This window comes from Camelina sativa, chromosome 15 (genome assembly GCF_030686135.1).
Source record: "Camelina sativa cultivar CO46 ecotype springtype chromosome 15, ASM3068613v1".
Taxonomy (NCBI): Eukaryota; Viridiplantae; Streptophyta; class Magnoliopsida; order Brassicales; family Brassicaceae; genus Camelina; species Camelina sativa.
In genome coordinates this window covers 14,565,355-14,589,688 of record NC_141894.1, presented here as the reverse complement: position 1 = coordinate 14,589,688, position 24,334 = coordinate 14,565,355, and the positions used below count along the sequence as shown (strand labels likewise).

Genomic DNA, 24,334 nt, shown 5'->3' with positions numbered 1-24,334 from the left:
TTTTTTTTTGAAAGACACTAATCAACAATAACTAATGGAGATGGTCTAATCGTTCTAATTGATTTCGTCTTATCTCTGCAATAAAGGTAAGCAAAGTTCACTTTATTTTTAGCCAGTCTAATTATTTATTCGTCTACTAGATTACATTCTTTATAAATATATAAAACTCGTGGTCTAAGTCAACTCGTATAGGAGTAGTCATGGCCTATGAGATTTAGTTAGACTTGATTAAGAAATTGCACCTCGACATAATGTGCCTCTTCACACATTTCTTTATTAATTTTAAGTACCATTTTAAATTAGAATAAACAAATATCATATTAAAACTCATAATGGAGCATAATCATCATTAGCTTATGAACCGTCAAAGGAGTGGTTCTAGTTACTTAAGGTTGCTTGCTTAATTTAAATAAGATTATCTTAATCTCATATGTTGTCTTCACATCAAGATTAATATATTAGACCCTCTCGTTCGATTAGCCGCTTCTTTAAATTTCTTAGTACACATAAATAAATTACAATGGTTTAAATTCAAATTACACTGGTATTGGTTTGAGATTTATAAAAATTTTTGAAGAGTTCAATAAAATCATTAAAAATGAATAAGTGAAAGATTGTTAAAGATTGCTAGAGAGTTTTGTTGATTAGTTTTCTAAAATCTTGTAAAGTCCTTCAAACAATCCCTGTATTTTTATGATACTTTTCATGACTTTATTTTGTAAAGAAAGTGTCTAATATCATGAACCAATAACATAATAATTGAAGTCATTAACAATACTAGATTCTTTTGTTTTAATTGAATAACACAAAACTTTTAATAACTTTATAAAAGTCTGAATCCAATAACCCAGATTTGTTAAGATTTTAAATGACTTTTTACAAATCACAAACTAATAACACTAGTTTAACAAAATCTTGATATAATAACAACAGATTCTACATAATATTTCAAATCTTTAAAACTCTATTCAAATCTTAAACCAATAACCCCCACTTATATAGCTTGAAATAAGGACTTGATTAGTTTCCCATAAACGTTATGTTTGCGAAAATCATTTTGAACGTTTTCTTAGCTTGAAATTACTAGACTGTGAAAGTTTTCTTAGCTGATATTAATGTTTGTGGTAGCAAGCGGTTGCAAATACTTGTTTTCAAAGAATTTTTATTTACTATATTAACACAACAACAAAAATACAACAAAATTTTCTTCTTTGTTATACTCCCTCTGTATCACAATAGATGATGTTTTAGGATTTTTACATATATCAAGAATAACATTTAATGTATAGCAATAAGTGTATTATTTATTTATAATAATATATTTTTATAATTATTAACCAATAATATTTCATCAAACTTTTAAATTCTCATTCAATAATTCTTGAAATTTGCAATTTTTATCATTAATTAATTAAAGTATACAGAAAATCATCCTTTCTGATACAAAATAAAATCCTACAACATCATCTATTCTGATACAGAGGGAGTATTATCTTATGGCATTGTTATTATAATACATATATATATTATTAACTAACTAATATATATATGTATATATATATATATAACTGTCAAGCATTTTCGTACAAAAATGTTCAAAACCTCTTAAAATAGTATATCTTAATTAGTTATATTACTATTTATTTAAAAGTGAATTTATATTACCATCTCCCTTCCTAAGGGGTTAGGAGACAAATTTTTAAAACATAAATTCATATCGAAGATGTTGAGAATTTCCATATATTTTATGCACTTATTTTCTTGTACTAGGAGTTTTTAATATTATTGATATTGATGTATTTTTAAAAAATGAGCAAAATAAGTAAAAAGTGAGTTATACATTGTAACTGCTGAATTCTGAATATAGTAAAAATCTATAATAACAGAAAATAGACATAGTTTTCACTTGCGATGAACTACAATAAATCATGTGTCTTTAACTTTCTTGTTTTTAGTAGTTTCATGAGGGTTGGATTTGAAATGCAATTCTTAAAATAAGATACATTTATTTTTAAATTAAAATTTACAACTTTTGTGTATTTTATTTCTCTAACCACCCTTATTAGTTCTATCCCTACCAATGTACCTAAAAGAATCGATAAAAAAATGTAACAATTATAGGATGAGGTACTAATTTTAATTATACTACGAATATAACGTAATTAAATAAACAAAAGTTGGAAAATAAAGGATGGATAAAAGCACAAATGATCGCATCATACGTGTAACCACACAATCTATGCGTTATATAACTCATCATATGAGTTTATTTATGTTTGCAAAGTTTTCGTCTTTACATTTCTAATGGAAGAATCATTAGGAACATAACAGTTCCTTCTTTTTTAACATTATCTATACAAAACAACTTGACCAAATATTATAACTTTTTAAGCATTATCTATTATATATACAAAATATTCCATAAACTATTTGTTCATTTTCTTATATTAAAGTTTCTTGTTTCTGGTTATTTAATTTCGTATGTAATGTGAAAGTTATATTGCAAATTTTTTAATAAAAATTTCTTATTTATTTTAGCTTTAATTTGGAGAATTGAATTACACTATAAGGCTTAAATCATTTTACTCTGATGTTTGATCCTGGTATCACCCTCTTCTAATTAGTTAAACTACTAATTTATAGTATAATTTATTCTGAAGCATAATATTCTATTACACATTTGAGTGTAATAGGAGCATTCGTCGACAAAAAGATCACCCTAAGATGAAAAACCAAAAAAAAATCTTGTAGTGGAAGTAGTATTGCTAAACTGATATTGTCAGCCGATGTTAGTGATAATCGGAACGATGGAAGATCCATTATACTAGAAATATTATATATTTATACCCTACTATAAAGATAGCTTAAATTTCCCAAAAAAAAAAAAAAAAAAAAACAATCTGATGGAAAATTGTTGGTGTTCACATGATAATAGACTAGTAATGATTGCATAAGCCGTTGCTTATTGATGCTCTGAGCGTGCGGATTTGACATCACTAACGAGTCAAAAGTTACAATTTTGTTATATTGCTGAAACATGTGTGGGAATGGTGATAATGAATTGATGATAGCGATTCACTAGTACTAACCATTTGTTTAATACATGTCGACTGTGGAATTGTATTTTTGCAAGAGTTTTCCATGAACTAGTAATAGTTAATATGTATCTATTTCTTTTTGTCAACAAGCGTATACTACAAATTTTAGTGTTAGCCAATGATAATATTGATTCATTACTAGATGTGAATTTGGTTCGATCTGATTTCTTCTAGTTTCGAGTCTTTTGATAACCGGTTTGGACTCAACTTCAATGAATAGTTCGGATTGGATGATTAGTAGCAAAAACCAACTAGCCTTTTTTATTCCTTATGTTATAATGTGTGTGTTGTCATTGACTTCGATATGTTATAGACATAAACAGACGTACGTGCAATTGTTTTTGTCAACACGTAGAAAAATATTAACTAAATATGATTAAATCGGTGTATATTTTAATTGTCTTCAACGGTGATGGGTCAATTTGTTTCCTAGTGACCACCGACCGTCGGTACGTGCATGCATTTTGAGTCGCAACTTATAATCAAAATGAACTGTCTTTCTCTACGCGTATAAGAGAAATAACAATGTCCTAAACAGCATAATTAATGATTTTTTTTTTTTTTTGGGTCACACAACATGTTGTCTCACTCTTCTGAATGTTTTTTTCTTCTCATTTTTTGCAAAAATTACTTTCAATTTAATATAAATACAAATCAAACCCACAAAACTTAATTTAACCTGCAACATAAGTCACATTTTTATTAGTGTTTAATGAAAGTTTTAATTTTAATCATTTTCTCTCTTTCCCTTCTCATTTCCCTCTGTTTATTCTGGTCATGCATAAAATATTAAGTGGTAGATGCAAGATGGAGTATATATTAACCAGGGATTTTACAAAATAATAATAATAATAATAATAATAATTAAACTTCTATTTTCTATGGTTTCAATTTCAAACGAATAACAATTAAAAAAACCCTAAAGAATAATGATGAAGATAAGTCCATAGGGGTAGGTTTCAATCATAGATAATCTATAAGCCAAGCCTAGTTTGGAAGATAAAGACATGTAACTGAATAAAAAGCTTAATTAGGTTCTTAAACTCAATATGTATCAGTCATTATCATTTAAAAGTTGGTAGGTAAATTTTACACCAATTTAATCATCATTTTAACAAATTTTTGGTCTACCATCCTACTCTATTATAGTTATATTCTGCCTAAATGTTTAATAATTAATTACAAGAACATAAGAATATTCATCTAAAAATGGGGAAGGGACGTGTTCATATCAGCCATTCTCTTTTTTTTACCTCTATTACCTAAAACTACAATTTATGAAAATAATGGTGAGTGAGTGTCTTTTCAATATGATGGTAAGAGAGACGATACTAATATCATTGTCTCACAAGACCATCTTTACTACTTCACTATTTTACTCATTGTATAATAAATTAATAACCAAATCAAAGACATTGTGTTTGTCAACCAGCAACACCAAAGCAAAACAAGATTACAGCTCTTTTAGGTAGAAGGAAACAGAGATAAGAAAGAAAGAAAAATTGTGTTTGATCTCATTTCTTAACTCATTTTTTCTTTCACAATTTTTGTTGACTGCAGAATTTAACAAAACAAAATTACCTTTAATAAAAATATCAGCGTATAAATTCTAATGGAAGAAAAAAAAAAGCCATGCCCACATTACTACAAAATCATTTCATCTTCCTCATAATGAAAACTGTTGATGCAGAGCCACGAGTGGTCTGGTGAAGTCACTCAGAAGACTTTTTCTTCTTTTTGGAATCAGTCTCTTCCTGAAGCTTCTTACTCTCTTTCCGCTCTCTTTTCAGTCCCTTGGATTTATCAGGCAAGTGCATCTCGCCAAGCTGCACAAAGATCGAAACAATCAGTTTCGGATGATAATAATAATAATAATCTGTATTTACTTTTGTTATTTCTTACCTTCTGATCAGGCATATAAATCTTCCCAATCTTTCCACGTACTGCATCTTGATCAACGTTTTTCTCCTGTACAAACAGAGATTGATTGATTAGTCATTAGTGTCTTTAGATTTTAAGGAAACATGAGATGAAGCTTTAGACATTTTTTATGTTTATGATTAGTCATTAGTGTCTTCAGATTTTAAGGAAACATGAGATGAAACTTTAGACATTTTTTTATGTTTATGATTACCTTCTTCTTAGGTTTATCCTTGGATGTCCTCATTGCTTCTTTCATTAAGCTTTCGTTAGGAAGACGATTACGCCTGATAACCAAGTCCATGGATGGACCGACTTCAACAAGCTCCATTCTAGGAACAATGGTCCCTGACCTTTTAAGCTTCAATGCACAATGAGTGAGGAAAACCTTCGTTGGGGATATAGCTGAACATACGTAAGCACGGTCTAATCCAGTAAGATTTAGATTATCCACAACCTGCAGACAAATAATTCCACTTCTTTCAAATTCTGTTATAAGCCAAAATATATAAAGAACCATAAAGCAGGCCAATAAGAATCAAACACTTCACCTCGCCACGAAACAGATCAGTCAAAACTTCTTTTAGATGCTTAAGCTCTGGTACATTCTCAAAACCTTCACCAGTAAAGCAAATGAAAGGCTTCGTTCCTTCGTGAGGTGCAAATTTCTTGTCATAGGAAAACGAAAGCAAAGATTTAAAGTTCTCAATCCCAACTTCTATAAGATCATAGACCTGGTGATCGTACATCCTCCCAAGTACAAGATTATCAGGTCTTTTCTTTGTGTGAGAGCCATACTGCAATATACACATTAACCAACGTTAGGACATACATCAAAAAGTTAGTTTGCAAATACATTTCCAAATGAATCCTTTAAGCCCGTCATTAAATCAGCCAATGACAGAACAAACAAGATAGCAGTAGGATGCCTTAAAAATGAAATCAAGATCACAGATTCACAGGATAACAATTTGATCTGCTATAATCAAGAATCAATATGATTACTTGAAAACTAACACTATCTAGCTAGAACAATATGACCATCTATATCAAACTCATAGACAAATAACATATCAATAATATCAAAGCAGAGATCTCCAGTAAGATACAACAGCTACCAATAGCTATTCAAATGGACTATGTAAACGAAACTTACCACAAAAATGCTACAATCTGTTTTCTGAGAGAAGAACTCTAAAGAGGTTTCACCACCACTCTCAAAAGGCCTAATATTCTCATTCCTCCTAGAGTATTTGATAGCACCACCCTTCTTCAAACGATACAGTTCCATCAACACAGAGCTAACCGTAGCACTCGTCTTTGTTCCATGAAGTATCAACGTCTTCTTCCCAGTTTCAACCTACAAATTCCCAATATTAAAAAACAAACGAATCAGATACAAAAGCTTTCAACTTTGGAAAACCCATTAATCCCAATAAAGAGAGCTCTAGACATATAGATTCAACTTCGAAACAAAGGAATCAAAAGCAGAAGAAGAAGGAGAAAATAGGAGAAGTCTTACCAACTTAGGAGCTCGTTTCTCGAGTACACGTTTAGCTTTTCCAGTCTTCGGAGTTCGTATTTCCAACATGACTGATTAAATCGCCGGAAATTTTTCACAAGCGACGGCTCCGAATGTGAAAGAGGAAGAAGAGGAAGAGGTTTTTGCGATTAATTGATAATATGCAGTCTAGGGTTTTAGTGAGGCAACTTTTGGAGAATTCTAATTTGACCCCAAAAGTTATAAATGTTTTTATAATTCACCCCAATAGTTTAACAAGGTCCATGAATTATTTAACCTATACGGGCTCAAGTTAAGTAAGTAAGTAATGACGGCCCATGAAACATTTGGCTTTGCAAAAGATTTTTATTCTTCTCTTATTAATTTTGAGTTCACTTTTTACATTCATGATACATTGAAAAATTTGAAACTAGTGTTACTACATACATACATATAAACAAGGAGAAAACACAACAAAACATATGATGGTGCTTCCGTGTGAGATTTTTACAAGATTCCTTCCAAAGGTACGATAGGTCTTCATGCTTGACATTGAGCAATCCGTTCTTGCTTCCCTGTTTTATAGAGAGAAGGAAAGATGCATGTAAGAAGAAATATTATATACATGAACCGTCTTGTCCCCTCCACAACCACTTGCTTGCCCATCCCTCAAATGGTCAAATGGTACAAGTCAATGTAAAGAATCTCCAACTAAGATTCACCAAAGAGATCGTAACAACCTTACTTAAATAGTCTTATAGAACCTAAGATGTCTATAAGTGTATGGCTGTTGTATGCATATGAATTGAGAAACACAATCAAAGCATACCTTGCATAGACTTCTCTAGGTCTTGTAACTGTCTGATGAAACCGGCATTAGGACTTGCCACTGGTCTTTTGCTTTTAACGTGTTGCAATGCTTGATCTAATGTCATTCCGTGTTTCTTCATTAGGTATGCAACAACTATAGTGACACTGCAAGTAAAAAGGGGCAGAACATTCAGGCTAGGTTTTGAATTCTACTCTCCAGCAACAACGCGAAAGAGAAAACTGCTAAATATCAAAGAAACCAAACAAGAATGACCTCCGTGATTTGCCAACAAAGCAATGAACAAGAACACTACCGCCTTGTCTCTTGGCTTCATCAATGAAATCAACACACTCATCAAAGTATACTCCCAAATTTGTATCTTCCTTATCCACAACTATCACATATAATAAACAAACAAAGCCATTCCAACCCCAAAAATCAAAATCATGTTCTGTATTCAAGCAGATAACAAAGGTAAAAACCTTTTGATTATATGTTTATACCTCGAACAACCTTGTAAACAAAGTCATCAGGGTGAGCTGGTTTCAAAGAACTAGCAATAGTCAAGATATGTGTGACATTGTAATCTTTCAAAACATTCTTGTTACAAGCTGCTGCAACGGATCCAAGATAAAGACCCTGAAAAGATTAAAAATTCAACAAAGAAAAAAAAAAAAAAGATTTGATCTTTGAGAATGAACAATCATTGGTTGGTTCTTGCAGAGTTTATAAATTTGGGTAGAAGAATTGGTGGTAAGTAAACCTCTTCAATAAGAGATGGGACATTGTCTTCTTTACAGGTACGAGCATATTTAATAACACGAACAAGTGCTTGTATCTGATTCTTCACCTTTTCGTTATACTGATCTATTCCTCCTGGTATCAAAGAAGACGAAGACGAAGAAGGAGGTGATCCTCTGTCTCTAGAACTCCTGAAACAAAATCGAAATCATCAAAAATTGACTCTTGTACATCATTGCAAGAACCATGAATTGGGTATCGAACATAATCGAATCGGAATATGAATGATTACAACTAAGAATTAAGATCAAAAGATGAATAGAAGGAGAAGGAAGAAAGATCTTACATTTGAGAAAGAAGTGGAATACGAATTCGCCGAAGAAGAAAGAGATTACGAAAAAACGAAACTTTGAAAAAGGTTAAAGAGGAAATTGGAAACTGCAATGGTTGTCCAGGTTTTTTGGGGGAAGGAAGGACTCAGGCAGGAGAGGGAAGATGTGTGTTCTGTACTTCTGTTTAAAGAGGGGTTAAAAAGTAATATTTCCCTTCTTACAGGGAAATGTTTTAATTATTTATTTATTAAACAGGTCCCTAGAGGTGCTTTAAAAATTTGGGTTGTCGTGTGAATGTTTAGAATTTGGGCTTGTAGGCTTAGTTTGCTATTAGGCCCTCTAGATTACTTGACCCGAACTGAATAAAATTTTGAGGCAATGGTGTTGTGAATATGTTAGCTAAACTGTGAAGAAGCAAAGATGTGTTGAGGACTATGTACATTAACAAAAAGATCATCAACTAGTTACGTTTCTCTTGATATTTTCAAGGTCATGTAGAAATACATATCAGCTTGGTTACCAAAAGTCCTGTATTTAACTTCGATGGACGATATAGTAAGAGCCGGCCCTAAAAATTTATGGGGTACAAGCAACAAAATAGCTATAGCTAGTTTTTCCGGTTTCAATCTAACTTTCTCAGTTTGATGCGCGGTTTGGTAATATTCGGTTGCATTATTTTTTCCCCACCTCTAGAAGTAACTTTGCCTTGAGAGTTGAACAAGAGACCTCGCCCGTGAAGTAAATCATCGAACCTATAATAATCCAACCAGTTGGGATAGAATCAATAGATTCCTTGTTTGGAATATGGGCTTTTCGTTTTGTCGACTTGGTTTTGCTACCAAGCAACAAGAGATATGACATTTCGTCACCCTCAAAACCCAAAAAAAAAAAAAAAGAAAACAAAGTGACTCAAAGAAACAAGATAACCAAAAAACTACACGTTCTTGATATGACATTGACTTGTAAAACAAACAGTGCTATCATCTAAAAGGAGCAGATTTGATTGGAAAATATATAAACAAGCGATTTCACTATTTCAACAAAATCAAGAATCCAATAAGAAGAAACCAAATCATTCCCCATGAAATTTTGCAATTTTCCAACAGAAACAAAACAAGAAATCGCTACAATTTTGGCTTTTTTTTTCTTTTTTTTTTGTTGCTAATTACAGATCCAAGTAAAAAAGAACCCAAACAACCATCAATCATCACTTCAGACCCAAGTAACGGAAACAACAGAATTGGCAAGCCCAGATTGTTCAAAAGTAGTATTAGATCCATAATGAAGAGTCTTGTAATCCCCAGGAAACGCTTGGATCAGCTTAAACAGCTTCCTCTCCGATTCATCAATCTGCGAATTACAATACGACCAAAGAAGCTGAACCGATTCACTTTTGAAGAAACTCCTCTGCGTTATCCTCCCGTCTGGTAACCGAACGCGGATTCTGCACAAAACGCTTTGATCGAAATCGCGATTCGTCGGTTCTTCGGGTAAGTTAGGGAATCCGAAATACGCGTTTGATGACGAAGATGAAGACGACGTCGTAGACTCCTCCGATTCTTCTTTTTCTTCTTCTTGTTCATCGCGTTTGGTGCGTTTGATCCTTCGCAAAGACTCGATCTCTAGTGAAGCCATGTCCACGAACGGTGATAATTTCTCCATCATCGATTGACACTCAAGCATCGTTTGATTGAAATCGATGACTGATTGATTTTGTGTGTGAGAGTGGATTTTTTAAAACCCTAATTTTGTTCTCATAGTTGAGTCCGATGATTTTGTGAATTTGTGAGACCTTTCACCTTTGATTTATAGATACGAGAGAGAGAGAGAGTCAGAGAGGTATGAAGATTTTTTCTGATATTTTCCTTTTCTAGCCCCGGCTCCTAAACCGAATTAAACCAGAACTAACCAATGAATTATTATAAACTTCAGAACCGAGAGAACCGAACATTAAATAGACAAATCTTTTCTTTTCTCAATTCATTCATTTGAGGTAATGCTAGAGTCTCTTCAAATTGCTTCACGAGTGCTGGTGCGGTCCAATGATCAATTTCAGCTCCTAATATATATAGCAATTGGAGCCTTCTCACCTGCAGAAAACAACCAAAGACTATGAAAAGTAAAGCAACCGGAACCGGACCAATCAAAAGTGTTTCTATGTCTATAAATGTGTGAAGCATGAGCCCTGCTGATTTGAATACAAAACAATCAACATCTGCTTAAGTTAGTGGATCGATGTTGTAAACTATAAAGCCACAATGGTTATCTAATCTTGGTGATATGAGTTACGAAATTAATCTTATAGGTGAATTCTCTAAATGTTACAAAGAATCGCCCCAACACATCCCTGCAGCTCCAATCTCTGTTATGCCCTTGCCTATTTCTTTGACCTTCTGCTTTATTCCATTTTCTACTACCTGTGTGATTCAGAGTTCTGGGAGTACAAGTGTATACACTCAATGTAGTGAAACGTAACCTCATTGAAGTCCATTATAGGCCTGCAAAAACATATACAATCTTTAATACTCAAAATGATTTTCATATATATCTAACAAGTAACAACCCATAAACCATAGGAAACCTAATTTGGTTTAAGTTCGTATAACGAGATATTTTTTACCAACAAGCAAAAAGGAAATCTAAGAAATAAATATATTAATTAGTGAACTTTAATAAAAGGAAATTAACTTTAACGCGTTTAGGAGTCAGAACAAATTTCATAAACAGAGGTTTGCTTCTATAACACAACACACAGTCTCATATCTTTTACGAATCATCTTTGACTCTGTCTCTAAGTTTTCCTTTTCTGATTTCTGTCTCTGAGTTTTATTTTCCTGATTTCTTCACTCCAACAATGGATACTGAATCATTCAGACTCGATGTTAATCTAGCCGTTACGTCTCAAGATCCGTCGTTAGGGTTATTAAGCACGGTGAAAATCACTGTAAAGAGAGGGTACTTCGAGGAGTTTATCATAGAGAAGAACGATGATGATCATCATGATAGCATCAAGAGTGTCGGATCTTACCGGGATTCTCCACCAGGTCCAGACTCAAAATTCATTCTGAAACTCCGAACATTCGAGCCTAAGGACGTCTATCGAACCCTCCATAGCCAACTCCACGATAAACTCTTGTCCGAATACATAGCTGATGAGATTGTTGTCCAAGCCCTACGACAAAGAAGCAAAAGTTCTAACTTGCCATTGACACAACAACAACCTTTATTCATGAAAGGCACTGTCAAACTGACACAGAAGGTGTACAACGTTGTGCGTCGCAACTCTGCTCTGTCTCTGTCGGCAACAGATTTGACGACTTGTGCCATCTGTTTGGAAGATCTGGATCTGTCTAGAACCGAGGACTACTGCCACGTGCCTAACTGCTCCCATTGTTATCATGAAGAATGTCTCAATAAGTGGGTAGATCGATCTAATGGCACATGCCCTCTCTGTCGCCAACTATTTGACGAACCAGAGTCTAATTAGGGTTTCAAAACTTGTTTTATTATCTTGTGGTAGTCTTAATGATTTGCTAATTTGTGTTTTGTTTTTTTTTTTTTGTATGTAATGGGTATTGATACTGTTTTTGTTGTCAACATGAAATGCAATTTGGTTTAATGAAATTCAGATTCTCAAGTTCAAGTTTGATTCTACAGTATGCAAACACAAAAACACTGACTTAAAAAACCAAATTTAATTTCAGATAAAAGTAGCAACTTTGAAGTTTTGAAGTTTGCTTACCAAATTGAAGGAAACAATCCAACACCAAAGTTTCAGAATTGAACTAGACGTGATCCTAGGTTCTGGATATTGAAACATCTCTCAAATCAAATCACCAGACAATACTAATGATGACTCTTTATCTACGGATTAACCAAACTCGAGATGACTTTTAGATAAGATCAAAAAGCTCGACGTGCTTGAAGTGATACTCATCGATTGTCGAGTATATCAGACCATGTCCTTCCAGTGATTGAATAACGCCCCTATAAACACACCAGAAAGAAAACAAAGCAAACTCATGAAATCAACAACTCTAAAAAGTAAAGAGAGATAGATGTTATAAGAAGAAAGGAGAAAAGAGCGTACTCTAGTTTGTTCTTTGGTATCTTCAATTGCTGAGCAATTTCATCAATGTGTATCCCCTGTTGTCTTGCTCTGCAACGAACAAATAACAATTTATCAGACAGACTTTAGGTGGTGCAGTGTGCACAGCAGATTCAAAGTCACATTCAAGCATAATGAGTTTTGTTTCCAAGTGGTGCAAGGTAAAGCAAACTCAAACTCACGTGCATCAACAATGATATTTTAAGCAAGCAAATCATATGCCATGAAGGAAACCAAAAAAAAAGAATACTTGATGAATCTCAACGTACAGGGTTCAATGGTGCTGCCTGGTTTGTGTTTGATCCACCTTGAAACGTGGTGTTAACCGATTGAGTGACATCACCAACTTGTTGGAATCAGGAGAGCCGGAGACGTAAGCATCAATCCCACCAACCGTCTCGACATGACCAGATCCGGAGACCGGGTTAAGAGTTGGCGGGTTTTCACAGCACTGAAGTCCCGACATGTGTTCTACAGAAATCAGAGAGATGGGACCAAACCAAACCAAACTCACTCATACGTTTTCTTTTGAATTGTTGTGACTACGTACATTACATAATGGAGACTTTTCTCAAGTACTCTGTCTTCTACCAAAATAACATAAACATACATCTTTTTCTTCTGTTACTTCTTTCGTGGAAGACTTTGATTTTGATAAACTTGATGTTTGATAAATTTTTGGCTTTTTGCTAACATGATGAGAAAGGGAAAAAGTTTTGCCATCATATTAAAATCATTAAACAAGGACCAAATCTCACAACATGGAAATATGCTACAAAAGCCAATAGACAAATAGAGAGTAGTAAGAACACCAACCAAGAGTTTTGCTTTGTCTCTCTTTTCATTATTTGCATATTTGAACATTACAAAACCTTTCTTTCTCAATTCATTTTGAGGTAAGTCACAAACCAGTCAAGCATCTCCTTGTGAGCTTCGTCTGCAGCTTTAACCGCCTCTGGTTCATCGATCTTGTACCTAACTGTCCAACCGTGTGATACTTTCGGGAATATCTTCACATAACTATACACCTACAAAATCCGTTTAACGTTATAGATAGGCGATAAAACTGTTGAGTTGCAGTGCTGAAGAAGCTTACCTCGGGTTTGGAAGCTAGACTCTCCTCAAATTGCTTCACGAGTGCTGGTGGGGACAAATTATCAAACTCAGCTCCTAATATAGCAATTGGAGCCTTCACAACTGCAGCAAACCGTGAAATTGGTAAAAGGATGGCAAAGACTGGTAAAAGTAAAGCAACAGACCAATCACACAGTTTCTAAATTTGCAAATACGAAATCATATTCTTTACTGTAATGACAAAACAATAGTTATTCAGCTTCCTTTCAAACTACTCCCAAAGGTTGTGGATCTATGCAACAATGATTATCTTATCCTACAGACTGGCTAAATGCTATGAAGCATTAGGCGAGGCATGTCAATTAATCTTTCTTGGATTATGTGTGGGATCAAGATAGAAGTATGTCGATATATCGAAGTACTAAAGTCGCTTACCCTTGATATCATCAACTGTGACAAAAGAAGGATGAAGCAAAACAGCTGCTTGAATAAGCTCTACTTTAGACAGTTCCACCACTACTTTTGCTGAAGATCAATAACACAAGAGAGAAAAGTAATATCAATTAGCCATTTCCAACTCTTACTAGCAGAAAGAGAATGTCAAAAATTTCTCAGCATAGATAAATTTGGGAGAAATGCGCCACAACGAGAAAAAAAACTAACCTCCCCAACACATTCCTGCAGCTCCAATGGCAGTTATGCCTTTGTTCTTTATGGCTTCAAGTAATGGTTTAGTTTCTTCAAAACCCTTATCCTGGAAAAAAGAGAATATGAACTCTATCAAAACAACAGAACAAGAAGACATAAAACCAAGCCGAACTTGCGAACAATGATCTTGTGGTTGCACAAAGAAGAGTTGAGAGAATGGAGAAATAAATTATGATAAGGAGGAGGAACAAACACAGCCATGGTCTTTGATCCAAACTTGGATGGGTCTCTCCTGGTTAGATGGATCATAAGGATCTCCACAAAAGTAGTCAGGAACTACAACATAGAATCCAGAAGCCGCAACCTTATCCGCAAGCGCCCTTAGTCATACAATTTAAGAATTTACACTTTATCAAATGAGAAGCAAACAATGCAATCAAAGCAATGATTCAAAGTAAACATCTAGATCTTATCAAATGAGGTCAGAAAAAATAAGTCAACATAATGCAAAACCAACCAAACTATTTGCAGACACATTAGCAAAATCTAACTAGACTACTAAAACCATTTAATTCCTTTCAAGCAACAAACCCAAATTAGAAAGTTTCCATCTTCAATTCAATGGTCAAATCGATGAAGAGGGAAGAAAGAATGTGTAGTAGTACCTCAAGTTTGGAGCTTCATAACCTGAAGGACAAAAACGAAACTGAAGTTATAGAATACACAGATGACATGATCAAATCAACAAAAGGATCCAAAAAGGGGAAAAACAAAAACCCTAATTACTCGATGATCATGTCTTTGACTAAAACAAACAACATAGCAAGAAAGGAGAAGTAATTTACCATAAACATCAGAAACGAGGATCACACAGAGCTTGGAATCGGGAGAGCCGGAGACGTAAGCATCCAGTCCACCCAGCTTCTCGACGTTACCCGACCCGGAAACCGGGTTAAGTGTCGGCGGGTTTTCGCAGCACTGAGGTCCCGACATGAGTTCGTCGTTCTTTAGAAAAACAGAGAGATAAGACAAAAACACAATAGAAACAAAAAACCAAACCAAACTCAACCATACGTTTGACTTAAATAGTGGAAAATGATTTATATCTGACGGTTACGAATACTATGGTTATCGATCCAACGGTCTATATTAGTAGTACTTAAAGAAAAAAGAAAAAAAATCTTATTTTCTATACAAGATTTGTCTTTTTCCTTTTTTGGTTCTCTCTATACATGCGTGATAGATTTGTGTACACTAAAGCTAGAGAACACAAGGCCAAGAACAAGGAAGAAAACACTAAATCATCTAATCAAAGCAACTATCTGAAATCTGGAGAGATCAATTTTTAATAAACTGTTAACGCAAATGAATAATGAAATCAGCGGCATAATCCATTGTTCTGAGACCTCCCAAGGAGAGTAATACAATCGCTAGTTCGTCTTTTCCCCACTGTCTTAGTCCATTGCTCAGACTTTTCAACACTTCTGTGTCGATCTCTGCCACCCAAAGCGGCAAACAGCTCACCAACAGACTCACCACACCGGAAATATAAGTCCGCCAAGTTGCTGTCTCGCATCCCACTGATATTTTCCCGTCTAAGGCACTCGCGATGAACTCCAAGTGGCTTCCCAAGATTGCTTGGCGGCGGCGTTTTGATGCAGATGATCTCGAGTCCACTCCCCAAGCAAATGCTCCACATAGGACCACAAAGTAAGCAAGGGCATGGCCTCTAAGCTCCGCAACTAGACCCGATGGTCCTCGTTCTCGGTCTGACTTGTCAGTTGATAGAAACCAAGACGGAATGTTTTCTTTGATGAGTAGATGGACTACACCTAAGCCACCGGTTAGCCATACCAACGAGGCACTAAGTGAAGCAGCAAGCTTGACTTGAGTCATTGCTGTTGCTAGAGAACTTTGGCCGTATCTTGTTCCGTTCTTCACTGTCTTCAGCCTTTCCAGCTTTTCCATTGAGAGCCGGTTCTGGGCAATATCCTCCACTGAATGTATCAGGATAGAAAAAATCTCTTCTGAGACAGAAACAGTATCTCTGAGAGCACGATACATACGGAGGTAGAGGATCCCTGGTGCTACAGGTGAGATCCCGCCATAGAAATGAGAGCCAAATCCATGGCCAAGAAGAGCTCCGACGCCACCATCATTTGACATCGGGGCAACATTCAATCCGAGAGTGGCAGTGAAGCAGTTCCTGAGGAGCTGAATCACAGCGTCTTGATTGTGAAGGAAGACGGTGCGAGAGGCAGAGAAAACAAGGAAGTCGAACCAACGTTTCGCCTTTTGAGTCCATAATGAAGCTACAATGGGCATGCAAGGCCAAGGGCAGCCTGCAGCCAAGCACTCCAGAGCTGGGCCAGCCAGGTTGAGAAACCGCTCTGAGGCTTTGTCGATTTTGTAAGTAATGGTTAGACTTACAAAGGCGGCTAAAGGCAAAGGAAGCGTTGCCGGAGAACTCCCTCCAGCTACAACACAGCAAGAATCAACCATAAGTTCAAAAGAAAAATTTAACACATTTTAGTAAAGACAGGTAAAACTTATGATAGAGAGAGAACTATAGAGAGATGTAAGCCAAACAAACAAACTCCACGTTTAAACAGGTTGAATAGTTTTACCAGGAGCAAGGCTAGGGATATCAACGCCTGTTGTAGCAAGAATTTTCTTTATAAATTCCTCAACATTGGATAGATTTGTAGCTGGACTTGGCCAATCCACGCCATTCATGAATACTGGCTTCCAAACACTTCTACTCACCTCAGCTGAGAAATAGCTCACTATCGTTGCTAATGATGCCGGGAGAAAATCTGCCAAGTCTTTCAGCCCTGAAAGACAAATACACGTAAACAAAATCACTGTAAGAAAAACATATGATATAACAACTGATCAACACAATCAGACATCTCTCATTAGCATTCAGAGTTGCCAAAGGTCATATAGGCAGATGTTATTGCACATGACTACACAGTCTTTTTTTTCTCTCTCTCTCTCTCTGGTGAAACAAAAGAAAGCACGAGAAACAAACCTGTAGCTAACTCACGAGGAGAGAGCTTTCCATGAGTACAAGCTGTCAAAGCAGCATCTACAACATATGGAACAGCTTTGAGGATATCCCAGGCAGGAAACTCAGGTCTTGGATTGCTATCTTCACTTGCAGCTCCTGATGAACTGCTCGTGCCCGAATTAACTGGATTTAAAGTCTGACTGCCTCTGACTTTTCTGAATACCATGCTGAGAAGTGCTTCAACTATCTGATGAACGGGAGATCCATGTGTTAGTCCAGATAATGTGGCAGCAATGCATCTCTGTTGCTGCCTGTACCAGATTTTCAGCTTGGGGAACGACTCAACAAACACGGGCTGGCAAGATGCTGCCCTTGCAACTTCTGAAAGTCTCTTTCTGTTTCGGTCTCTATTAAGGGTCTCCGAGGAAACAAGATAAGAATTACGCACTAAAAGAAGATGTTCGAGAGTGAGTTGGGAGCCAACTGTGGGCACATCTCCTACGCCATGCTCAATAGGAGGATGATTGAATCTCCAAAGCTTTAAAAGAAGAGTGAATGCATTTGAGAAAACAGAATAGGCTGATATTTCTTCTCCAGAAGGCAGAGTCCATGATACACTCGGGGTGTAAGATCCAAACTCTTCACAGATTGGCATTAGTGAGCAAGCAAGTTGTGGAACCTATAATATAGCCATCAAAATCGTACATTACATCTTGCAGCAAATTCAGTATTAAGTTTAAAAAACTTAGAAGCATAATTTACATACCATGCCATGTAAAGAGAAAATCTGAATGCTGTCCACAGATCCTATCCCAACAATAACAACATTCAGCATACAGGCATAAGCGATCAAATGACTTTCAGCCCTGGAATAATCTGCTGAAACAGGTGGGGATAGTAATCTTGTAAGAAATTCAACAGTGTGTTCCTGTACATTGAAGAAAAATAGATGAAGCAAACATGTATGTTCAGCTGAATTTTTCACTGGTGGAGGTAAATTCATCCAAATTTTCACTGGTGGATGTAGTGCCAACCTGTATGTTCCAACCCCGTGTAAGAGACGCCCCGCAAAGAACTGTAGCAGCAGATATCTTCTCATCATCCGATCCTTTGACTGCAACCTCATATAGTTTCTCGAGATCTGCTAAGCTTCCATCAAATCCATGAGCTATTTCAGTTGCTATACTCTCGGTAAATTAAAAAAAGAACATTACCTGGCTAAGAAAGAAAAAGGAATAACTGAAGAAGATGCAGAACTTAAGTCAAACTAAAATGCAACCACTATTCTCATTGTGGCAACCTTGGGTCAAGGAAATGTGTTGTAAGAGTTATAGGTTCCTTAGGTTAGTAGATTTACGATTTTGGAACTTCGCAGCTTAATCTTTTCATACTTTAAATTACAACTGATCATATGATTTGGAGGGAAGACTATGTGCAGATAATCGAGCAACCAAATACAAAAAGAAAATAGCAACTCATTCTACCTTGAAGCAGGAACAGAAACTAATGCATTCACCATTGCAGCATCGAGTGGGGCGCCTTTCAGAAATGACGACCAGCAGGGTACTTCATTGGGCAGACTATGAGGTATTTGGTTGAATTGGCCACTAACATAGCCAGGCCACGAATAGGCCGACGTATCCAGTATGTTTCTTGCAATACAAGCCTCAACTATCAGGTGACGCATGTTTCCAGCTACGGTATTTCCATAAAATATGTTAGGCAAGGAAGAGACCCATAATATCAACAACTAACGACAATCAAGCGGCACTAATAATGAAGCATACAAAGACAAACAAATTGAATTGGTTTAACTTCAAGTTAACATAGCAAATTTTGATTAACTTACAGCAGTTCATAGGCATGTCCTTCATGTTTATGACATCAGAACATGGCTTTCCAACATTGCCACCTTCCAAAAACAAGATTGCCTTTGTGGCAGCCTTGTTGGCAGCGGAAACAACGCAATTGGGAGGAGCCAGCAATCCGGGGAACTCACCGAGTACCTGCAAACTTGTAACAAGATCATCTCGGAGCTTTTCCATGACAGATACGTATTTCCCCTCTTCAATAAGGTTTGCGACCACAAGAGGCACAATACATAATGACATGCACAGCCTTGTGTCCAGTCGGGGAATAGGTCCTTCAATAGGATCCCTTTCCTAGCAATAAAGAATGACAAGAAAATCAGAACAGCCATTGGATACTAAAAAACAGACCTTATCATGGATAACACACTAACAACCAAATATTATAGCTTTCGGTTGAGCCTCGTGAACTCAAGAGAAAGTGTGTTCTGATACGGTCTTAGGAATTATACCAGTCAATCTTGACAACAAAATGAATAGAGCCAAATAACAGAACCAATCTCAAAAACACATGGTGCACGTAAAACTTGCAAACAAGAGCAAAAGCGCTTTTCTGGTGACCAGGACCAGGTAATGGTGAAATCACAAAGAGTAGGAGTAGTAAGAGATTAGTCCAACCCTTTGAACAAGTCGGAGAGCTGCTATCCAAAGACCCAAGAAAGTGTCATGCCAAGTGCTCCCATTAATTTCTTTAAGTGTTTTAGCTAGACCTGAAAATTTGATATTCTTGAGTCATTTCATTATATATTTGAGATAGATTTTCTTTGGTTAAAGCCACAAGTGAAAGAAGATGGAGTCTGCAAATTACCGGTAATGATTTCAATCGCACTAGTTGGGTTTACTTGATATCCATCCATAGCATCTTCAAATACTAGATCAAGAGGAAGCCAAAGCGAAGAGAGACTTGCTCCATGGCATAAGCCAGCAAAGGAAGAGAGAGAACCAAAATCCACAATAGCATTGGATTTCCGTGGTAAAGTCACTTTGCTGTCAGAAGAATACCCAAATCTTCTATTCGAAATCAACTGCAATAGATCCCCAGAATTTAGAACCTTTGAATTCTTTAAAGCCGATGAATTTTCTCCAAGCAGCTGCACTTTCTGGACAAATTGATGCCAATTCGAAGCCCTGATAGCAAACATTTAAAAGAAAAACACTTTACAATAGAGAAACTACTCCAAACTTCAACGTAGATTTCAGATTAACTATATGATGCATACCTGTTTGAAGATACCAAATATAGCAATCTAGAGATCACTGTATTTCGAAGGAACTCCGTAATCATCTCAATAGCCATGATAGTATTCAAACTCCGTAACTTCTCAAGAGATCCAGTCTTTCCATTATACCTCTCAGGAGCATCAATTTCCATGTCTTGAGACTTGACTAGCCACTGAGAGCTCGAGTCTTGGCTTAGCTCTAGCAAACCTTCATCACTTAAGGTCGCATCTAACAACTGTGACACCATCTTAAAGACGAATTCTACTAAAAGCACACCAGGTTTGCTTGTTTCTGTATCAAATAACTCTGAAAGACGAAGAATTCTTGCTACCGATATCATAACCCTGTACAAAAGAAGACTTAAACATAAATACCAAGAAAACAACAATGCAACTATTCCTACAAGTCCCCCAGATCAAACAAAATTGTAAAGTTTTAATTCAACAGAGCCAAACAAAATTAAATGAAACAGTTAAAAGTATCTCAACAAAAACTCACTTCTGGTAGTGAGGTCCGCTAATATGATCTTTAATAGTAAACATATTTCTCTTGAGCAGCTCCAGGTAAATCCTATAAGCCGCTAGTTGCGTAGACCGGTTTGGAACAACTCTGCACAGAACAAAATCAAACATGACACTACAATAAGATAAAACGCAATAAAAGATCTGCAATATGAAATGAACCAATCTAAGATCCATCAAATAACATCGTAGAGATTCCCAAATCTTACTTAAAAAAAAAATCCAAATTACGAAACAAATCGTAAATACATAGAACCCTAGATTTCAGAAAACAACGAATCCAAAATAATTAAAAAAAAGATTAGGATTGAGAGACCTGTCAGCGAGAAGAGAAAGAACAACGAGAGGAGAAACAAGGTTCAAGGCCATAGCTCTTTCGAGAAACTTCCAGAGAATAGGAACGTTGTTATCCCAACAAATGTAGGAAACAATCACATCCGCAAGCTCCGTCGAAGGCAACTCAACAGCGAAGAATTTCAAATTGGACGAAAGCTGATTAGCCCAAAGACGAGGATCGACGCTGTTTCCTTGAGCCACCTTCGTCAGCTCAATCACACGATCCCAGACGGTTCTCCGTCCAGGAATCACCATTTTCTCCGTTCAAATCACGACGACGACGAAGGATGAAGGAGGAAGAAGGAAGAAGGAAGAAGGAAGGAGAAGAGGGCGGGTTAAAGAAACAGGGGCTCTTCAGATTTTGATTTGGCGTGTGCGTTTTTTTGGTGTTTGTAAAAGTGACTGTGTGTGCGTTTTGCAAAATGACTGAATAGTCCCTCCCTCCCTTGTGATAGAGAAAGAGATTGGATTGGATTAGTGCGCGTGTGTGTGAATGTCCCGAGACGGGAATTATGAGAAACGTCAAAAGAGTTCACATTGTCCCAAATCTATATTATGCACTCTTTTTGTGAATTTTGTGTGTTTAATAGTATTATAATATAAACAACTTTTGTGGTGTTGTTTAATTAAATTTGTACAGTATATATTATAAAAGTTGAAACTATCACCAATTTTTGAATTTTTATTTATTTAAATAGTTTCTTGGTCAAAAATTTTATCCAGTTTTATCAATAATAGACTACAAATGGATGAATGTTTAGCATGACTATTGTAGACGTTTTAACGTTTGGTACCAGAAATTACGGGTTTTTGTTAAAAACTTCCGTTTTATCAAAAATGGATGTTTATCATAAATATCGTACCACAGTTCAATTCTCTATAGAAGAAATAATATTTGTTGTATCTTTATTCTCATAAATTATGGGTTTCCTCGGAACTATTAAATCGTAACTATGAATTCGGGTAGAAATCGGTGGACTACTTCAGTTTGAAAGAGCTATAGAACGAGATCAAAGTTTGGTGTGGATCTAGTACGAGGTGATAGTTCCAAGGGAAAAATAGAACATCTTTCTTTTTATCAAAAAAATATCTTTATAATATATATATATATATATGTTCTAAATTAATATTATTGGAACATATTTCTTTAATTTATTGAGTGATACTTTATCGATATGCTAATTGATCCCAAAAAGAAATATTTGGGACTAAGAATTATTGACTTTCCCAAATTTATCTAATGGAAAAAAAACAATCATGATATAAACACTAATTAGATAGATGGTGGAAAGAGGTGAGTTACAAAGCCATGATTTCCAAGTGAGACTTTTGGGGCATATTTTGCATGAAAGACTTAATGCAAGAAGAGCTTTTAGGTAATAACGCAACAGAATTCCATTTTAGTCAAATATTCCAGCTTTGGTTATAAGTCTAATGGGTAAACATTACCATTTCTTGCCAAGAAAAAAACATTACCATGTTCTGTAGATCCTAGTTTTCAACGCATGATATAATCACACATTTCTAATTCTAAACTGATAAAGATGGGTTAACAAAATTAACAAAAAAAAAATAGGATTGGTTACAAATATATTTGAAATAAAGTACTGATGTTTGAATTGGTTGTTTTCTATATAGAAATAAATCAGTACTTTCATAACTACTACTAAAATAAATATTTTACCAAAAATATCATAAATAGTTTTATTTTTTAAATACAATTATTTTTTTTTTCCATACAAAACTAGAACTAAACTTTCAACAATCAAAATTGAACCCTAGATCCTAAACATTTAGTTCCGATATCAAAATGAAATCTCATTTCCTAAACGCTAGACATGACTCCCTAAAAACTAGTACTTTCTTTATTTCATGAAAAGTGTAATTCTGACACATTTTACACAAATTAAGGCCTTGAATGTTTTGTAGATTTTGATAGAGATTTTGGTTTTTGTTTTTCAAAAATTCATTTTTGTACCAATCAAGATTTTAAGATTTTGGTTTTCTTAAAATTTAGGGAAACTATTTTTCCATAGTCTTCCATTTTCTAGATTTTTAGTTATCCTACAATTTAGGAAATCTGTTTTTTGCTTTTTTACATTAATTTTTCTCAAAAACTAGAAACCATTTTTTTGAGATTTTTCATAAAAAGAACTAATGGCAAAATCTAAAAACAAAATTTGAAATTTAAAAATTTAAAATAAATCCAAAAACTAATTAAAAAAATAGCATCCATTCATGGCCTAAGAAAAGTTTGAATTATACATATTTTCCCTATTTAATAAGTGGTTAATGATTTAAATTCAATGAAATGAGTTTTGGGTTTAGGGGTAAATTAGAATATTTAGCATTAAAAACACATTGGAAATATATAATGATTATCTTTGTGAAACAAATATTTTTTTTTAAATGACATTCTTTGTGAAATAGAGGAAGTATATCTCAAAACTAAAATAGTCAACCAGACCCCAAAAAAAGAAGTCTATACTTTTTATAAATCAACTTTTTTGTTTGTATTATTTTTTGAAAATAAAAAAATTTATGGTATTTTAAAAAATAAAATTGAAAGTGTGATATTTTGAAGAATTGCTCTGAATAAAATGCATTTTGATCAACAGTTTTACGAGAATTGGCCGATGAATAGAAATAGTAAAAATTTCTTGTGATACCATGCATATACATAAAACTTTATAAAAAGGTGTCACTGACTCTATCTACTTCTACTATATTATTATTTTTGGATATGGCAAAATTAAAACTAGATAGAAAGTACAAAAGATGCGGAACCTACGAAGTTGGTGAATTGAAGAACACGATTAAATGATGGATGACCCACATGAATCCAGCTTTTACATTCTCTTTAGTCTATAAACAAATGAGGCAAGATCCAAAACATGGTGTGTTTAAATTGGAATTCTCAAAGAACTACTTACATAGGACGACGAAATTTAGTGAAGAGGTTGGCCAATTAATTTCATACTTATATGTCATTATTTTTTAATAACCACACTAACTACCATAAATTAGTTGTAGTGCGCCATCATTTATATATAAAAATAAAATAAAAAATTAGTAGGAACATGAGTCTTGTGTAGAATTTACACAATATTTTTCAAAAAATAGACATGAAATTGTAGTATTT

General features: G+C 35.0%; 6 protein-coding genes across 11 annotated transcripts; 1 reads left to right on the top strand and 5 right to left on the bottom strand.

Moving 5' to 3' along the window:
* Positions 1 to 4,660: 4,660 nt before the first annotated feature.
* LOC104746866 (ribosome production factor 2 homolog) lies at positions 4,661 to 6,743 on the bottom strand. Its single transcript, XM_010468409.3, has 6 exons — positions 6,541 to 6,743; positions 6,175 to 6,378; positions 5,570 to 5,815; positions 5,233 to 5,475; positions 5,001 to 5,066; positions 4,661 to 4,924 (listed from the first exon to the last, which is right to left on the bottom strand). Exons 1-6 carry the CDS (start codon positions 6,607 to 6,609, stop codon positions 4,811 to 4,813), a joined length of 942 nt encoding a protein of 313 aa, XP_010466711.1. The 5' UTR covers positions 6,610 to 6,743; the 3' UTR covers positions 4,661 to 4,810.
* A 128-nt stretch (positions 6,744 to 6,871) lies between these two features.
* LOC104746865 (dual specificity protein phosphatase 1) lies at positions 6,872 to 8,641 on the bottom strand. 2 transcript variants are annotated; one of them, XM_010468408.3, is made up of 6 exons: positions 8,418 to 8,641; positions 8,094 to 8,262; positions 7,834 to 7,969; positions 7,604 to 7,724; positions 7,349 to 7,494; positions 6,872 to 7,094 (listed from the first exon to the last, which is right to left on the bottom strand). In XM_010468408.3, coding segments are annotated over exons 1-6 (609 nt in total). In that variant the 5' UTR covers positions 8,420 to 8,641; the 3' UTR covers positions 6,872 to 7,059. The 2 variants fall into 2 exon arrangements, with proteins under 2 accessions (XP_010466710.1, XP_019092451.1); XM_019236906.2 differs by having other exon boundaries at positions 8,181 to 8,262; positions 8,418 to 8,556.
* A 796-nt stretch (positions 8,642 to 9,437) lies between these two features.
* Positions 9,438 to 10,227, bottom strand: LOC104746864 (plant UBX domain-containing protein 12). The gene has a single exon (XM_010468406.3). The coding sequence runs from the start codon at positions 10,084 to 10,086 to the stop codon at positions 9,616 to 9,618; it is 471 nt and encodes a 156-aa protein (XP_010466708.2). The 5' UTR covers positions 10,087 to 10,227; the 3' UTR covers positions 9,438 to 9,615.
* Positions 10,228 to 11,126: 899 nt separating this feature from the next.
* LOC104746863 (uncharacterized) lies at positions 11,127 to 12,040 on the top strand. Its single transcript, XM_010468405.3, has one exon. The coding sequence runs from the start codon at positions 11,258 to 11,260 to the stop codon at positions 11,888 to 11,890; it is 633 nt and encodes a 210-aa protein (XP_010466707.1). The 5' UTR covers positions 11,127 to 11,257; the 3' UTR covers positions 11,891 to 12,040.
* Positions 12,041 to 13,211: 1,171 nt separating this feature from the next.
* Positions 13,212 to 15,619, bottom strand: LOC104746862 (endo-1,3;1,4-beta-D-glucanase). The gene is made up of 7 exons (XM_010468404.2): positions 15,079 to 15,619; positions 14,899 to 14,920; positions 14,487 to 14,613; positions 14,249 to 14,339; positions 14,021 to 14,110; positions 13,608 to 13,708; positions 13,212 to 13,539 (listed from the first exon to the last, which is right to left on the bottom strand). Exons 1-7 carry the CDS (start codon positions 15,224 to 15,226, stop codon positions 13,393 to 13,395), a joined length of 726 nt encoding a protein of 241 aa, XP_010466706.1. The 5' UTR covers positions 15,227 to 15,619; the 3' UTR covers positions 13,212 to 13,392.
* Positions 15,362 to 21,762, bottom strand: LOC104746860 (mediator of RNA polymerase II transcription subunit 33A). Of its 5 annotated transcripts, none has more exons than XR_015582374.1 (12): positions 21,173 to 21,762; positions 20,834 to 20,944; positions 20,335 to 20,679; positions 19,923 to 20,242; positions 19,733 to 19,824; positions 19,096 to 19,408; positions 18,731 to 18,941; positions 18,281 to 18,464; positions 18,013 to 18,174; positions 17,268 to 17,925; positions 16,861 to 17,067; positions 15,362 to 16,710 (listed from the first exon to the last, which is right to left on the bottom strand). XR_015582374.1 is itself a non-coding variant. In XM_010468403.3 (12 exons), the coding sequence occupies exons 1-12, from the start codon at positions 21,445 to 21,447 to the stop codon at positions 15,590 to 15,592; spliced, it is 3,930 nt and encodes a 1,309-aa protein (XP_010466705.2). In that variant the 5' UTR covers positions 21,448 to 21,762; the 3' UTR covers positions 15,362 to 15,589. The 5 variants fall into 5 exon arrangements, 2 of the variants coding, with proteins under 2 accessions (XP_010466705.2, XP_087344884.1); XR_015582373.1 differs by having other exon boundaries at positions 18,013 to 18,122; positions 18,281 to 18,395; XM_010468403.3 differs by having other exon boundaries at positions 18,281 to 18,395.
* Between the last annotated feature and the right edge of the window lie 2,572 nt (positions 21,763 to 24,334).

Bases quoted from the DNA above. Each gene is read 5' to 3' on its own strand.
- LOC104746862 (XM_010468404.2), bottom strand. From the start codon at position 15,226: ATGTCGGGACCTCAGTGCTGCGAAAACCCGCCGACACTTAACCCGGTT. The intron at 14,614-14,898 runs GTACTACTACAC...TGTATGACTAAG, and splicing joins TATGAAGCTCCAAACTTGAG to GGCGCTTGCGGATAAGGTTG. The intron at 14,111-14,248 runs GTTAGTTTTTTT...ATTGATCTTCAG, and splicing joins TGCAGGAATGTGTTGGGGAG to CAAAAGTAGTGGTGGAACTG.
- LOC104746866 (XM_010468409.3), bottom strand. From the start codon at position 6,609: ATGTTGGAAATACGAACTCCGAAGACTGGAAAAGCTAAACGTGTACTC. The intron at 5,816-6,174 runs GTAAGTTTCGTT...TGTATATTGCAG, and splicing joins CAGATTGTAGCATTTTTGTG to TATGGCTCTCACACAAAGAA. The intron at 5,067-5,232 runs GTAATCATAAAC...CTGTTTGTACAG, and splicing joins AGGATAAACCTAAGAAGAAG to GAGAAAAACGTTGATCAAGA.
- LOC104746865 (XM_010468408.3), bottom strand. The intron at 7,725-7,833 runs GTATAAACATAT...TATATGTGATAG, and splicing joins TGTTTACAAGGTTGTTCGAG to TTGTGGATAAGGAAGATACA. The intron at 7,095-7,348 runs GTATGCTTTGAT...TCTATAAAACAG, and splicing joins CCTAGAGAAGTCTATGCAAG to GGAAGCAAGAACGGATTGCT.
- LOC104746863 (XM_010468405.3), top strand. From the start codon at position 11,258: ATGGATACTGAATCATTCAGACTCGATGTTAATCTAGCCGTTACGTCT.
- LOC104746860 (XM_010468403.3), bottom strand. From the start codon at position 21,447: ATGGTGATTCCTGGACGGAGAACCGTCTGGGATCGTGTGATTGAGCTG. The intron at 19,825-19,922 runs GTAATTTGCAGA...TCAAATTTTCAG, and splicing joins TGCGATTGAAATCATTACCG to GTCTAGCTAAAACACTTAAA. The intron at 16,711-16,860 runs GTAAAACTATTC...GCTGTGTTGTAG, and splicing joins TATCCCTAGCCTTGCTCCTG to CTGGAGGGAGTTCTCCGGCA.
- LOC104746864 (XM_010468406.3), bottom strand. From the start codon at position 10,086: ATGCTTGAGTGTCAATCGATGATGGAGAAATTATCACCGTTCGTGGAC.